This window comes from Dipteris shenzhenensis, chromosome 12, assembly GCF_047967505.1.
Source record: "Dipteris shenzhenensis isolate YYH24624 ecotype China chromosome 12, Dip_SZ_1.0, whole genome shotgun sequence".
Taxonomy (NCBI): domain Eukaryota; kingdom Viridiplantae; phylum Streptophyta; class Polypodiopsida; order Gleicheniales; family Dipteridaceae; genus Dipteris; species Dipteris shenzhenensis.
Genome location: NC_141607.1, coordinates 10,313,261 through 10,327,378, shown reverse-complemented (window position 1 = coordinate 10,327,378; position 14,118 = coordinate 10,313,261). Strand labels below are relative to the sequence as shown.

General features: G+C 42.2%; 1 protein-coding gene across 1 annotated transcript in view; it reads left to right on the top strand.

The window, feature by feature from the left end:
* Positions 1–8,077: 8,077 nt before the first annotated feature.
* LOC147895797 (3-epi-6-deoxocathasterone 23-monooxygenase CYP90C1-like) overlaps positions 8,078–14,118 on the top strand; it is a 53,114-nt gene continuing 47,073 nt past the window's right edge. Inside the window, exons 1-8 of the mRNA XM_087382848.1 lie at positions 8,078–8,326; positions 8,495–8,641; positions 8,725–8,982; positions 9,069–9,182; positions 9,277–9,355; positions 9,459–9,571; positions 9,675–9,790; positions 9,878–9,950. Coding sequence (XP_087238974.1) covers positions 8,078–8,326; positions 8,495–8,641; positions 8,725–8,982; positions 9,069–9,182; positions 9,277–9,355; positions 9,459–9,571; positions 9,675–9,790; positions 9,878–9,950 — 1,149 coding nt within the window. The remainder of the gene's footprint in view (positions 8,327–8,494; positions 8,642–8,724; positions 8,983–9,068; positions 9,183–9,276; positions 9,356–9,458; positions 9,572–9,674; positions 9,791–9,877; positions 9,951–14,118) is intronic.

Below are 14,118 nucleotides of genomic sequence, written 5' to 3'. Positions count from 1 at the left end.
TATGAGACACATTAGAGCCAACAGGGCTCCCACATGGAGAAATTATCATGCAAGGCCAAGGGCAGCCTATTGGTAAACTGAAAGGAAAGAGTAGAGTGGACACAAATTCAGAATATTTGCATTATGGAATGAAGAAGAGTGAGGTCCTTATGTAGGCACCTCTTACATGCTCACTGACATCACTGATGACTTCAGAGCTCCACAATCATCTCCTCAATCTACTCCTAGATCCTCTCAATCATCCTATGTGGCTTTCCATCACCTAACTGTGCTTATGGGCACCTAACTGTGCCTCTAGCTCTCACACATAGAAACCAAGGTGTGCCTGAGGCATACACCTGGAGATATCCCAACAGACCCCCCCTCAAGGGAATGCCTCAGGCTATGTCAAGGATACAGCTAGCACAAGGTGTCTCATGCCATCTCATGGTGGTCATGGATCTATCAATGGCTAGGATCTCAAGCTAGCAAGGGTTCCCATGGGTGTAAGGTAAACAAAAGGGATACAAAAAGACCTTCCAATGGTTATCTCCCCTGCATGTACATGCACACAATGTCTGCAGGAGGTGCCATGGAGTAAAACACATACACATGGCCTACATCATAAGGTGACCAGAGGTGTTTACAAAACACACAAAACACAATAGTTTATTTAATTCATTTTGGAGGACTATCCAGGCTGAGTACCTTGACTCAACATAAAAAGAGAGATCTAGAGCATATATAGAGATGATTTTAAAATGCATAATCTTCAAAGGATGCCTCATCTTGTGGAGGCACATCAACTGAAAGTAGATTGGCCTTTTCTGTCTTTGCTTTGGCTCTGCAAATCTTCTCATGATGATTGTTTTTGCCACAATGTTTGCATGGATTGATTTTGAAGCAGTCCTTTGAAAGGTGATTTATCTTTCCACAATGATTGCAAGGTGTAAACTTGCCCTTCTAGATTTTTACAGCATAAGCTGTGTCATTGCCTTTCCTGAGCTCCATGTGCCTTTCTTCTTCTTGGAGAGCAGAGATAATACCTTCAAGATTAGGATTAGGAAGATTTTTCAAAGTGGTAACAATATGATGATAATCTTCAGGCATACTCTTAAGTAACACTGCCATAGCATCATCTGTAGTGATAGGAGAGTTGATAGAAGCAAGTTGAGTCATAAGACTCCGCATGTAATTGACATGGGCTGCCAAAGCAGTGCCACTAACCATCTTCAATTCAAAGAAAGAGATTTTAAGTGATAATTTAGAGATGTGAGAGCTAGCACCAAAAATCATGTCAAGCTTCTGCCAAAGTTCTGAAGGAGACTCTAAGTCAGAGTTGTGATGAATATAATCATCTCCTAAAGCAAGAGCAATGATACCATATGCTTTCTCCTCTCTAGCGAGATCCCTTGCAGGGAGTGTCAGAGCTGAGGATTCTCCAGCATTGGAGGCTGTAGAAGAAGAGGTTGAAGTCGGTTTGACAAGTCCCCAGAGGTTTTCCCTCATCAATGCAAATTTCACCTTCATCTGCCATGTGTGGAAGCCCTTTCCATTGAACTTATCTATATTCAATATGGTAGCCATGAGAGGGTCTAACCCAGGTATTGGGCAGTGTCTTCTCTCTTACAAGGCTAGAATAACAACTGAAAGGCTTCCAAATATAAGCATTTAATGTAGCAAAGACTAGTGACCAAAATTCAATCAATGATGCTTTTTCTTACATGCTTCATAGAGGTGGCTAAAAATGAAAGCTTTCCAATCAAAACCAGGTATAGCAACTCAAAGTAAAGCTGAAGCCACAGTTGTACTGATGTTATTGAAAACTTCAAAAACTTAGAAATGCTAGAGTAGCATTTTATGTAGCATCATTTTCAAAAACTTGTCAAAACTGTCAAAATCAAAAGACTGAACTTGGAGGGCTTGTATCTCACTCTTCAGAGCAAAGGAAAAGGGGGTTTTTGAGGCAAAAGAGAGCTTATATACACAGAAGGTCCATTGAGGAGAAAGGGTGCAAAATCATGTCAGGGCGCCATAGCTTGTCTCTCTATTTTCGACTTGTTTTTCTCTATTTTCAGCTTGAATATGCAACCATTGCTGCTCAGATTTCAGCACAAGATAGCTCTAGGTATGGACAAGCTCCCTCTGAAAGGAATTAGAGAAGCATGGAGCATGCTGAGAGAAAACGCAAGAAGAAAGGTCGATGATCTGCGTGAAATGTCGACGAGGAGAGGCAACAATTCTTCAATTCCTTGCAGCTAGGGGTTCGCCCCTTTGAGGTGTGTCTCCAGCAGGAAGGGCGTGGAGAATGGCAGAGAAACGGAGGAGAATAGGTTTAAGCAAATTTTGGGAAGAAGAGGAAGAGATGGTGAAGAAGAAGATGGAGAAGAAGATGATGATGTGGCAGAAATGGGATCAAGGGGGATCAAATGGCTCTGATACCATGTTGGTAAACTGAAAGGAAAGAGTAGAGTGGACACAAATTCAGAATACTTGCATTATGGAATGAAGAAGAGTGAGGTCCTTATGTAGGCACCTCTTACATGCCACTGACATCACTGATGACTTCAGAGCTCCACAATCATCTCCTCAATCTGCTCCTAGATTCTCTCAATCATCCTATGTGGCTTTCCACCACCTAATTGTGCTTATGGGCACCTAACTGTGCCTCTACCACTCACACATAGAAACCAAGGTGTGCCTGAGGCATACACCTTGAGATATCCCAACACAGCCCTCTATGGAAGTCTATTTGGGGTGCCTTTGAATATATAAAAGCCTTTCTACAATTCTTTGGTAAAGGGGCCTTCATGGCCACTGACTCAGTTTGGGTCTCAACAATATTCAGAAGCTGCACATTGATAGATGAACAGTTTACTGTGGCAGTTGTTTAAAAAGGGGATTCAATCTTCAGGGTAGTTGTGAAATAGAGAACTCTTTAGATGGGAAGACATGGCAGGAAATCAGAAGGGAATTTTCCCCCACCAATCAAAATTAGGAACTGGTCATGGGGAGGTTGGACTTATGGAAGGGAGAAATTAGTTGGAAAGGAGGCTATGTCCTGTGCTTGCAAAAAGAATTCAGTTGGGTAGAATGCTCCTCCTTACTTCCAACACCAACTCCTACTACTAACATGGGATGATCTCTTTAGAACCCTCAATGTAAGATGGAAATTTAAAGATGATAGAGCTATGTGGTATGCCAGGTTCCACAAAATATGGGTTAAAAGTGTTCATGAGAAGATGTCATGCCTTACTTGGCTTATTCTCCATAAAGCAGTTTGGACTAGTGCTAGAGGACTCAGAATAGGAAAGGGAGAAGGCAAGTGTCTGAGATGTTTGGATTCTATGGAGGATATTTTTCATTTAGATGGATCACCTAAAATCAGTTGAATTCCCAAGTAAAACAAGGTCGGTAGGGCTCTTCGCTGCTGATGGAAAAGAAAGGATTCGCTTTTTTTAAAGCATTACCCCCCCTTGGCTATTTATAGGAAGTAGAAGGAGCAGGTGGTGCTCTGCTTTAGTGCCCTCGCGGAAAAACTACTCTAATTAGCGTTCCCAATTGCCTACAGGGTCACCTTTGTTGCTTCCCCTCATGCCAGAAGAGTTTGGAAATTTATTTAAATTGAGTGTGGAGAACCTGTGAATTAGAAAGCTATTCTACTAGGTAATGCATGCAAAATAAGGCATGAGCCTTGGTTCCAAATAAGAGCTCATGCTCTTTGGCTCGTTTGGATCTCTAAAAATAATTTTCACTTTAATAATAAAGACCTTTGTACTAATGCTTTGTTTGCTTCATGGTGGGACAAAAGAAAAGACATCTTGATTTCTTCATTAGTGCCTACAATCTTGAACACTCAAGATTGAATGCAAATATATCACGACATAAACGCCACTGCTTTATCTCTGATGATCATGCCAAGCTGCCTAACTTCATGCAAAGGAGAACTACCACAACTGGTCCTTCAACTCAGACTCCCTCTTCTACTACTACCCTTCCACTCAGCCTTCTAATGGCCTCTTCACTCAGGTTCCCTCTGCTTTTGCTAGCCCCTTAGCCTAGATTCCTTCTTCTACTACTGGTCATTGTACTCATAGCCCCTTTGCTACCCCTTCAACTCAGCTCCCCTCTGCTACTGTACTTACCTCCTGCACTTAGGTTCCTTGTGCTGGCCTCTCCACTCAGTTACCTTCTGCTATTTCTGTCCCTTCCTCCCAGACTCAGAGACTTGTTGTGGGGCTACTTGCTCAGCTATAGGATTTGGATGAGATGTCTATTGACCCTATTCAAGGTGTTTCAGCTGCTCCTGCTAGACACTTTTCTGATGTTATCTACTACTGTTGCTGTTGATGATTTAGTACACACCAGTGACACTGACTCTAAGGAGGAATCCTCTAGCTTCTCCTTCGATATCTGAGAAGCTCTCTTAATATTGACTGAGGAAACTACTAGTTTTGTTTTTTGTCACTTTTATAGTAAGAGAGGAAGTGCATATGTGAATAGCACTCCTATTTTGGATGATCTTTGAAGATGTACAAAACTGTTTTAAATTAGTATAATCACTCTTTTTTCACCCAAAAAAAAAATTATATCATTTATTTTGATATCTCATCTTATGCAAATGTTTAAACTGGATAGTCTTATATTTAAAAAAACGATGGTTTTGTACACATTCATCTCCAAGTTGTATGTGTTTCAAATATTGTTAAATTTATCAAGCATTGTTTTCAAATTGATGTTGGCCGAATGAAAGTGAATGTTTCATTTTGTGCATGCAATCGTTGAAATTTCGATCATTATTTGTATCTTTGCAATTAGGTTTGAGGTTTCCATTCTCATAGCAATGACGTCATCATCAAGAACACCCTCTCGATCATCTACACAATCAGAGTACTAAGCACAAGACGCACACACAGGTGCTACTCAAGCCATGAAATTCTTGATGGATTTGGTTGATGCTACCACGCAACCGACTAGGATAGGAAAGGCACAAGCAATTTCCCTTGCCAATCCATTTCATAACCTTAATGGCTTGAAGTACTCACAAATCAAGAACATGGTCATGAACAACGACATCATGGCTATATGGGAGGGAGATTGCATCAAGCCACCCACGGACAATGCCCCATTGTACATTATTGCAATCTAGCCATTAAGGAGAATGCATCCATCATATGGGAGTTCATCAATGCACATAAACCTCATAGCGGTGTATTCCCCTTTACTTTTCCCAAATGTTGCATGCAAAGTTCATGCTGGGCTACGAAGTGGACTTTGCATCATATTCTTGAGTACGCAACTAGCAAGTTATGCCAGGCACTGTGCCAGTAGTAGCAGACCTGCCTATAGTCCCATTTCAGGTAATCATACAAAATTCAAGAATCTTCTCATCAACTATTGTGTTTCTTCTTTTTAAAAACAATTCGAGCTCAGCATTTGATCTAAGATTAAGGGTGAGTTCTTATGTGACTTCAATTGGAGTCTCGGTGACTTCAACTGAGCTTTATATGGTCATTGAAGAGAATGCGAGAGTAGAAGAGCACTAGGGAGCATGTGCTGCATGAGATTTTACCTTCCCTCCCATGACGTTGCGAGACGTTGTTAGCAAGCATGGACAGATGCTACAAGAGAATGAACGGCTAGAAAGTGACAATCAACAATTGCATGCATTGTTGACACAAACCGGCCAGCATTCAGATATCTAGAATGCTTGCATGGAGATGTGTTAGATGGTGGCCATGTATCACTAGTAGGCGCGAGGTGCATAAGATACTCTACAACACATTGAGGAAGGGGGCAGAATCGCGAGAGTTGATGCATATTTTGTTGGGTCTCACCGTGCGCAAACCATCGACAATCCCTGTGCAATTAGAGTACATCATCGATAGGCCATGTTGTCCAATCTGCCAAGATTGCTTCAATATGGCAACATGATATTATGTGCTCCCTTATCACCATCGCTATCACCTAGCTTGCCTCATAAATACTCTAAGGATAAGAAGTGCATGTGTGGCATGCAATGCTCCTATTGCACACCAATTGTATGTGCCTTGGCATCGGAGCAATGTACTCACCTGATCCGAGTCTGCGCAAAATTTAGACCTGAACATTGCAAGTGCTCTATTTTATAAAACATTTTTCTATTTGTTCGTAATATTATATAAAAGACTTTTTACATGTTTAAAAGTTTGAATCAATTGTGATGAAATTTTGTTTTCATTAGTGTATTCACTCAATTCTCATTAAGTTTGTTTTAATGGCTTATTGAATCAATTCTCATTAAGTTTAATAATGTCAAGCACTGATGTATTGACATATTGCATAGATATATCTGCATTTTGCTAGTGCATTCTTCTTTTGCATTTTAAATGTTACATGTTTTAAGAATGTGGTACGTGCTATTTTAATAATTGAGTACATGGCTTTCAGATTTTCTTTATACAACCTTGATCCTTGAAGATGCTGATCATTATGATCTCAGTTCTAGTTACACTCATAGTGATTATATTGCGGTGTAGAATTTTCACTATGTTTTCATGCACAATTGCACACAGTGCATTTGTTCTTGCGGACCGGTGGTCCATGAAGTTATAAATCTTTCCCTTACACTTTCATGAGGTAGTAATCTTATGTGTAATCTTCTTTTTGCCATCGAGTATCGACAAAAGTGTGTTGGGAAAGATTTATAGCTTCATTAATGGCTACCACACAAATACAATGAATAATACAATGCTCCACCATTAGCATTATCATAAAAGCATTATTACATGAACCTTTGCAAAGTGCTCACAATTATGTAGATGTTGAAGAAATGCAATTGTATTTGTTGAAATGATGCATGCACTAAGACTACTATATTTAAATATAGGAAAATTGCATCGCTCTACCACTTGCATTATCATGAAATTGTCATTAAGTGAACCTTTGCAACATGGTCACAATTATGCATATGTTGAAGCTGATGCAGGTTTTGCATCATGCTTAGGGATACCCGATGCAACAAATGGCCTCGAACATGTCTTGCTTATGTCATTGTTTGAACGACTCTTCCAATAATTTTTGTTGTGGGCATGCATGCGATTGTGAATGAGCCATGTTGTTGCCTTGTCCACTTTCAATATGCATCATGGATCAACTTGTCATATGTGTCAATGGACCCACATCACCACCGTGAACTGCTTCAAGGGAATGCTCTCGGAATGCTACTCAAGTTGGTGGTGCTTTGGCTTCCTTTGACATTCCATCTTCTGGCATGAGGAGGAGTCTTGATGTTTGAACTTCCATCTCCCGCTCTTATCTTATGCAACTCCTACAAGTGTCCTTCTTTCTACACGTGGCCACTCTTTGCCTCCTATGGTTAATAGAGGTAGAAGATTTTTTGTGTCTCTAATCACGATTGCTCACTACTACTAGGCGATGTTGTCTATGAGTAGCCGATGGGACAAGGAAAAGAAGCCAAAAATTTGACAAAAAGTTGGCCACGAGCATAAAAAAAGCCAAACTTTGCAATATTCTTCCCAAGAAACCAAGATCTAGTTTCAGACCTTGATTACGTCCAAGTTTGATTCGATATAGTTGCACCCTCTTATTATGCAAGCAACAGCTTCATCTATCCTTCCATCATGTTTGCAGCACTAATCCACGTCTGGACTTCATGGCTCGCAGGATTGTTGAGTCTTCTCGTGCTCTTCCTCTTCTCCTACTTCATCTGGCCCCGCAACACTTCACAGCATGCTTCCAAGAGATCCTGCTTGCCTCCTGGCTCCATGGGATGGCCTCTCTTAGGCCAAACTCTTGAGTTCTTGGCGTCTGTTCCTGCCCATGAGCTCGAACCCTTCATCCAGAAGGGCCGAAGCAGGTCTTTTCTTTCTCTTTCTTTCTCGCTCACGTCTTGCGCTTTTACCATAGCGAACATATATTGGGGAATCACAAAATCGTGTGCTTTTACCATAGCGAACATATATTGGGGAATCACAAGCTTGTGTGCCATTGAGAACCCATCTTTCTGTCGACCCCTAGGTATGGGGACTTGTTCACTGCTAGCCTTTTCGGAAGACGGACCTTCGTTTCTACTCATTTCGACATCAATAAGTTCATTATGCTCAATGAGGGACGACTCTTCCGGGCCTCTTGGCCCAAATCCATACGGGACTTGGTAGGGAAACACTCCATTCTCGTGGTCACGGGGGAAGAGCACAAGTTTTACAGAGCACTTATTGTGGGTTTTTTGGGGTCGGGTAAGTCGAAGCTATCGAATATGGTTCACCATATCGAAAACTGCGCTCTCAAGACGATGGCATCCTGGAAAGATAAATCTGTGGTCCATCTTCTCGACGAAGCGAAAACTGTGAGTGCATTTTAACCTTAACAAGAATCTATGAGTGCAAGAAATCAACTCCACTGGAAGTCGGAAAGCTTTGATCACTTCGATTGTGCAGCCTAAATAATAGTGCGCTTGTAAATCAATCAAGACAGACGACACTCCCAATTCATGACATCATTGTATGGAGTGCAGTTTGCCTTTGAAGTAATCGGCCAGGCGTTCATGAGCTTAAGCTCAGACGAACTCGATGAAATCCACGAAATTTATAAAGCCTACGAAAGTGGACTTGTGTCACTGCCCATCAATATCCCTGGCACAAGGTACAGCAAGGCCATCCAAGTAAGTTCCCCTTCTTTCGTGTCTGGGATACTGGTGCCCGTGACCCAGCTGTGATCGCTGCTAAAGCTTTATAAGAATTGCAGGCACGTGAGAGATTGATAAAGCACTTCCAGAGCGTGATCAATGCCAGGAGAATAGCAGATCTTCACAACCATCAAGACGACTTCTTGGATGTCCTGCTTTCAGAAGAAGGATGCAAAGAAGGAAGACGTCTCTCTGACGAAGAAATGCAAGATTTGTTTCTGACGTTGTTCTTTGCCGGAAATGATACCACTGCTAAAACGCTCACTGCAATTGTCAAATTCATCACGGATTCGCCCGCGGCCTTGAAAGAGCTAACGGTGAATTTTACCCGTGACTCTTGTCTATACAGTGCGCGACGTTAGCAAATGCCCCCTAACTTATCTACGGTTCTGGATCGTCACAGAAAGAACATGATGCGATTCGAAAGGCAAAGCGACAAGGCGAAGGGTTGAGCATGGACGATTATGGAAATATGTCTTTCACTCAGAATGTGAGGGCTACGTCCCACAATGGGACGGCAAGATCTTCACAAGTCAGGCAACTTACATAAGCGTATTAAAACGAGGCCGCCGCAGATTTACTAGTTCTTCTGATATCTGCTCGTTCTGCAGGTCATCAACGAGACACTTCGAATAATAAACATAAGCATCGGTTTGTTTCGAGTTGCTGTGGACAATGTCGAGCTAAAAGGTCCTTGATCTATTGTAACGAATATTCGCTTTGGATTTATCCTGATTTATTATAAGGGCTCGACAATTTTATCCTGACTGGTCGCCAAACCTATCTGTATAAGGTTATGCGATTCCCAAGGGCTCGACAATCTTTACGAGTTTATCGTCCAGCCATTTCGATCCAATTGCCTTTCCCAATCCGTCAGTCTTCGATCCCTTCCGCTGGCAATCGAGTGTAAGTGACGCATTCCTGGCAGATTTTCCTTTTGTTGCCTCACTCTTTATGGTGTGCAACGTAATCAAATGTGGGCTTACCATTTAATCTGAGATCTTCATAGAAGTCAGCTGGATCACAATTTGCACCGTTTGGAGGAGGTGTAAGACTGTGCCCTGGAGCTGAAGTAGCTCGATTGGAGATATCTGTTTTTCTCCACTACTTTTTGACGAGATATAGGTAGCTACTAGTTTCCTTTCCTCCGAACACGGCGGGTAATTATTTGTTGAAAAAATTCTATGGAGCTGAAGAATTATGTTGTGCTAGGTGGGAGGTAACGGAGTCCGATGAACTCGTCCACAAGCCGATGCTCGAGATCGTGAAAGGCCTGCCCATTCAAGTATCGACAAGATGATGGCGACGCTCTAGAGTAGCAACCCTCAGCATTTGGCATCTCGAGCCAAGAAACGTCAATGTAACAAAAGCAGCACTTTTTCTTTTACAAAGAAAATAATATTGCAGCATTTATAATATTGGAGAAACTATTCTATGTTTATAAAACGTTCTACAAAGAATAGAAATTGCAACATATTTGTAAAAAGTAGAGCCAAAGTAGGGATCAAAAGTCCTCTCATGAAAACACTCACCATACTTTTCTCTCTCTTGAGACATACTAATGGTAAGAGTACTTACACTAGCCCTAACCACAACTTTGTTAACATTGAGAAAACAACTTTGTTAACAATTTTAATCCAACACTCTTAGGGATCATGCCCTCAACTTATCCACAATAAGAGGCCATTCATTTAACCCAATGGTCATGACACATTACATCTTATATAGGACCACACTAGATACGGTGAAGATGAAAGGACCATGTCATCTCCCACCAATCCCACACTACTTGTGATTGCACGATCATTTCTAAACATGAGCATTGAGCCAATATTGCTCGTTCTTCTCTAATTCCATCAGGCGAATTGGTAGTCCACTACTACAAGAAGAGGCCTTTTTGTTGCTCTTCTTTTATGCTATAGCGCATAGCAATTGTTGATAGTGCTTGGATCCAATTGTTGATATTATTATGTGTGTCACCTGTTAAGAAATTTTGTTGTGGGAGGGTTGATTTACTGAATGTCGTGGCGTGGTAGAGGAGTTATCACCCAATGGGCTTGACACAACGGGTTTGGTTGTTCTTGTCCCCACATTGATTCTCACTGCCATGTCACAATTTTGTATTGTGAGTTGATTAATACCCCAATCATGGAGCATTGATGCTTCTCGTAGCCAAGGGCACCTAAGTAAAACTTGATAGGAAGTTTTGGAGATATTGAAGACGATGAATTAGAGGGAAAAACATAGCCCTACTACCTTTGTGGATACCCCATCCACTATGCCCAAGGGTTTTGTGCATGAATCATCCACAAGGAAGATGTTAAAATGAGCTTTCTTCATTGGTGGGAGATCCCATTCATCATAAAGATCCTTTGATAAAACATTCACACATGCGCCTCCATCCACAATGGCTTGGACTCCATCATGTGCTTTATGGATAAAAGGCATGATGATATTTCTCATGTCATCTCTCTTACCCAATCAGATTGGGATGTCTTCTGTTTCTTCCACAGGTGGAGGGAGATTGCTGATTCAACCCATCCCTTGAAACTTGTCCAAATATTGGGACAATTTTGTAAGTGGATTCCAATGGGGATGGAGATAGGGCAACTCAAGGTGCTTTGAGAGGGCTGCATCTTCTAGTTGGCATTGTGGAGCATTGTGCTTGGGCCCTAGTTCATGGAACGGAGGCTTGATTATGGTGTCAAGACTTGAGGAGCCAATTAAGGGATTGGATCTTGTGCTTGCTTATCAAGTTCAAATTGGGCTTGTTCCTTCTCCACCCATTTTCAGAGTGCTTGAAATCAAGCCGTCTCTAAATCAATATGGGGGTACAAAGAATTTTTGACAAGTGTATCTAAATTGGAGGTTGAAGTACTCGGCGCTTCTTTGCTTGGAAAAGGAATTGGCACTTGTGATTTAGTTTGGAGAAACTTTTTTCCTTAGATAGGATTTGATTGCTTGGCAACCACATTTTGTTGCCGTGTGATGACATTTACTAGTGGTGATAGAGTGCTTTTGGGCCCAACACTTTGTTGATCAACCCCAATGATGCCTATTGGAACATCAGGCTTAGCCCTCGAAAGTAGTAGATTTGCCTATTCTAGAGCTTTTGTCCTTGCCATCATTGCTATCAGCGTCAAAATCTGTCATGCCTTCTTTAATGTCCACTGTTGTCGTATGAGCAGCATTGAACGTCTCATAGCTACTAATTTTTTTCCTTTATTTGTGAATCTTCTTTTTTAGACTAGTAATGAACTAGGTCGTCATGTATTTGTCATTTGGGCATAGCTCACATTTGGCAATCAGGTGCTTCATTCGGCCCAAATATGTGTAGACTTCTTCTCTATGGCCTTGTTCGACCTTGCCCATTTGGAGAGTTGAGTCATTTGAAGGAGTTCAACTTGGGAATGCCTCTTGAATTGGCTTGAAAGGAGGGCCCATGTGGCGTGTTCCTCTACTAGATCTAAGTACCATTCGGAGTCTTTGTCCACCAATGCCATCGGGAACCAAGTGGCTTTGGTCTCATTGTATTGACCACTTCTCGCTCTACATGTGACATTAAAGAGTCAAAGGAACCTCTCTAGATCACGCCATCCATTCTACTTTGGAATTTCAAGCTTTCCTAAGGGTCTTCTTCCATGGTTGTTGAGGTTTGGATGGTCGAAGAAGTTGCTGCCATTGTTTTCCAAGTCAAGGTCGTCATCATCACTCACGATAGCGATCTACCATGTTGCATATTGGAAGTGGATGAGGCTTTTGATTAATTGGATCGGATGGGTTTGATGAGGAGGCTTATCATAGATGCCGGTGGATCATAGTTGCATGCACACTTGCCAACCGAGTGGTTGATTGAGTGTGTCCTCCTTTGGGATAGAAGTTGAATTGTGAGCATTATGGGGGTTATAGATGTGTTATTAATTTGGGGAACATCATGCTAGGAATATCATGCTAGAAAATGTGCCTAGATTGTTGCCCTTGAGAGTGGTTATGTGCCAGTGCAAACGGATCCTCGATCAGAGGTCATGAGTGAAAGTTATGAGTGAATTAGTGCAAAAATCAACCCACATGGGAGTGTGAATTAACGAGTTCTAGGAATGCCAAAATGGTTTGTAATGGCCTGTAAAAATACCTCGTAGTGTGATGTTTTTGTGTGTGAAATCTAGGTTCAAGCCGGGTTCCAATTGAGTCGTAAAGGGGCGAGTATGGATTAGGGTCTAAATTAGGCCTTTTGGGGGGCCTTGGGCCTTAAGGTTAGGTGTGAAGGGACCGTAGGCTTAAGATAAGTAAACTCGTTAGCCTAATTATTAGATTAACCTAACTACCTTAACAGTCTAGTTAGTTCATCTAACCTAGCTGTTCGTAACCAACCTAACTACCTCGTTAGTCTAACTATTAGTTAGTCCAACCAACCTAGCCTACCTCTAACCTAACTAACCTAAGGTTAGTTTCTCTGGTTAGGTTAGGCTCTTTTTTTTAATGGGGGGTAGAGGGGGGGTCCGTCGCCCGCCACTGTCCTGGTGACCAGGTGGTGGAGGGGAGGGGTTAGGGGTGGTGTGAGGAGGGGTGCGAGCAGAGGGGCAAAGGGGGGGGACAGCATAGGGAGGGAGGTGGTAGGGGCAATGCTAGGGTGGTGCAAGATGTGGGTCACGCCAAGGAGGCAACAGGTGCAGGGGCATCGAGAGGTGGAAGAGGGTGGGGGAGCCAATCGAAGTGCCACAAGGTGGAGGAGGCGGAGCCCTGGGGCACCAACTCCCTTTAGTAAAAAAACCTATTAAAATCTTGAGTATGAGATGAATTTAACAATATGCAACATGGTTGTGTTCTATGCCAAAAGAGCTTCAAATATGTCTTTACACCTTGAAATCTAGGTAACACATGAAAAAGTTACATTAATTTAAAAGGAGATGGGTTTTTATATTTTAATGTATTTTTTGTTTTACCCCCCCTCATCCAAAAGAACCCCCCTTGGGCCTCACATATTATGAAAAATATGTACAAATATTAAACCTTGCATATTTTTCAAGGGGTATGTACCTTATATTTTGTTGGGGGGGACATGAAATTTTCATATTTTTCCCATGCATATTTGAAAATTTTTAAGGACATCCATGCATATTATATATGGACCTTGTCTTCCCGTACCATAAATTTTGGACAAGGGCAGTAACGTATTACATATTGAGTTGGCGCCCTAGCTGGGGTGGAGAGCAGACGTCAGAGGGCATGGGTGGTGTGCCATCCTAGGCGGGCCTCCATAGGTGGTCTTCTTTTTGGCGCATGACCTCTATTGTCGATGGTTCGCCGCCACAGCTTGCGATGCACCGCCGCCACCTTAGGTGGGTGAGGGAGGGGGAGTGGTTTGGGGGGGGGGGAGAGAGAGAGAGAGAGAGAGAGGGGGGGGGGGATGTGGGGTGGCGGAGGAGGAGAGTGGTGGTGGATGGAAAACTTGA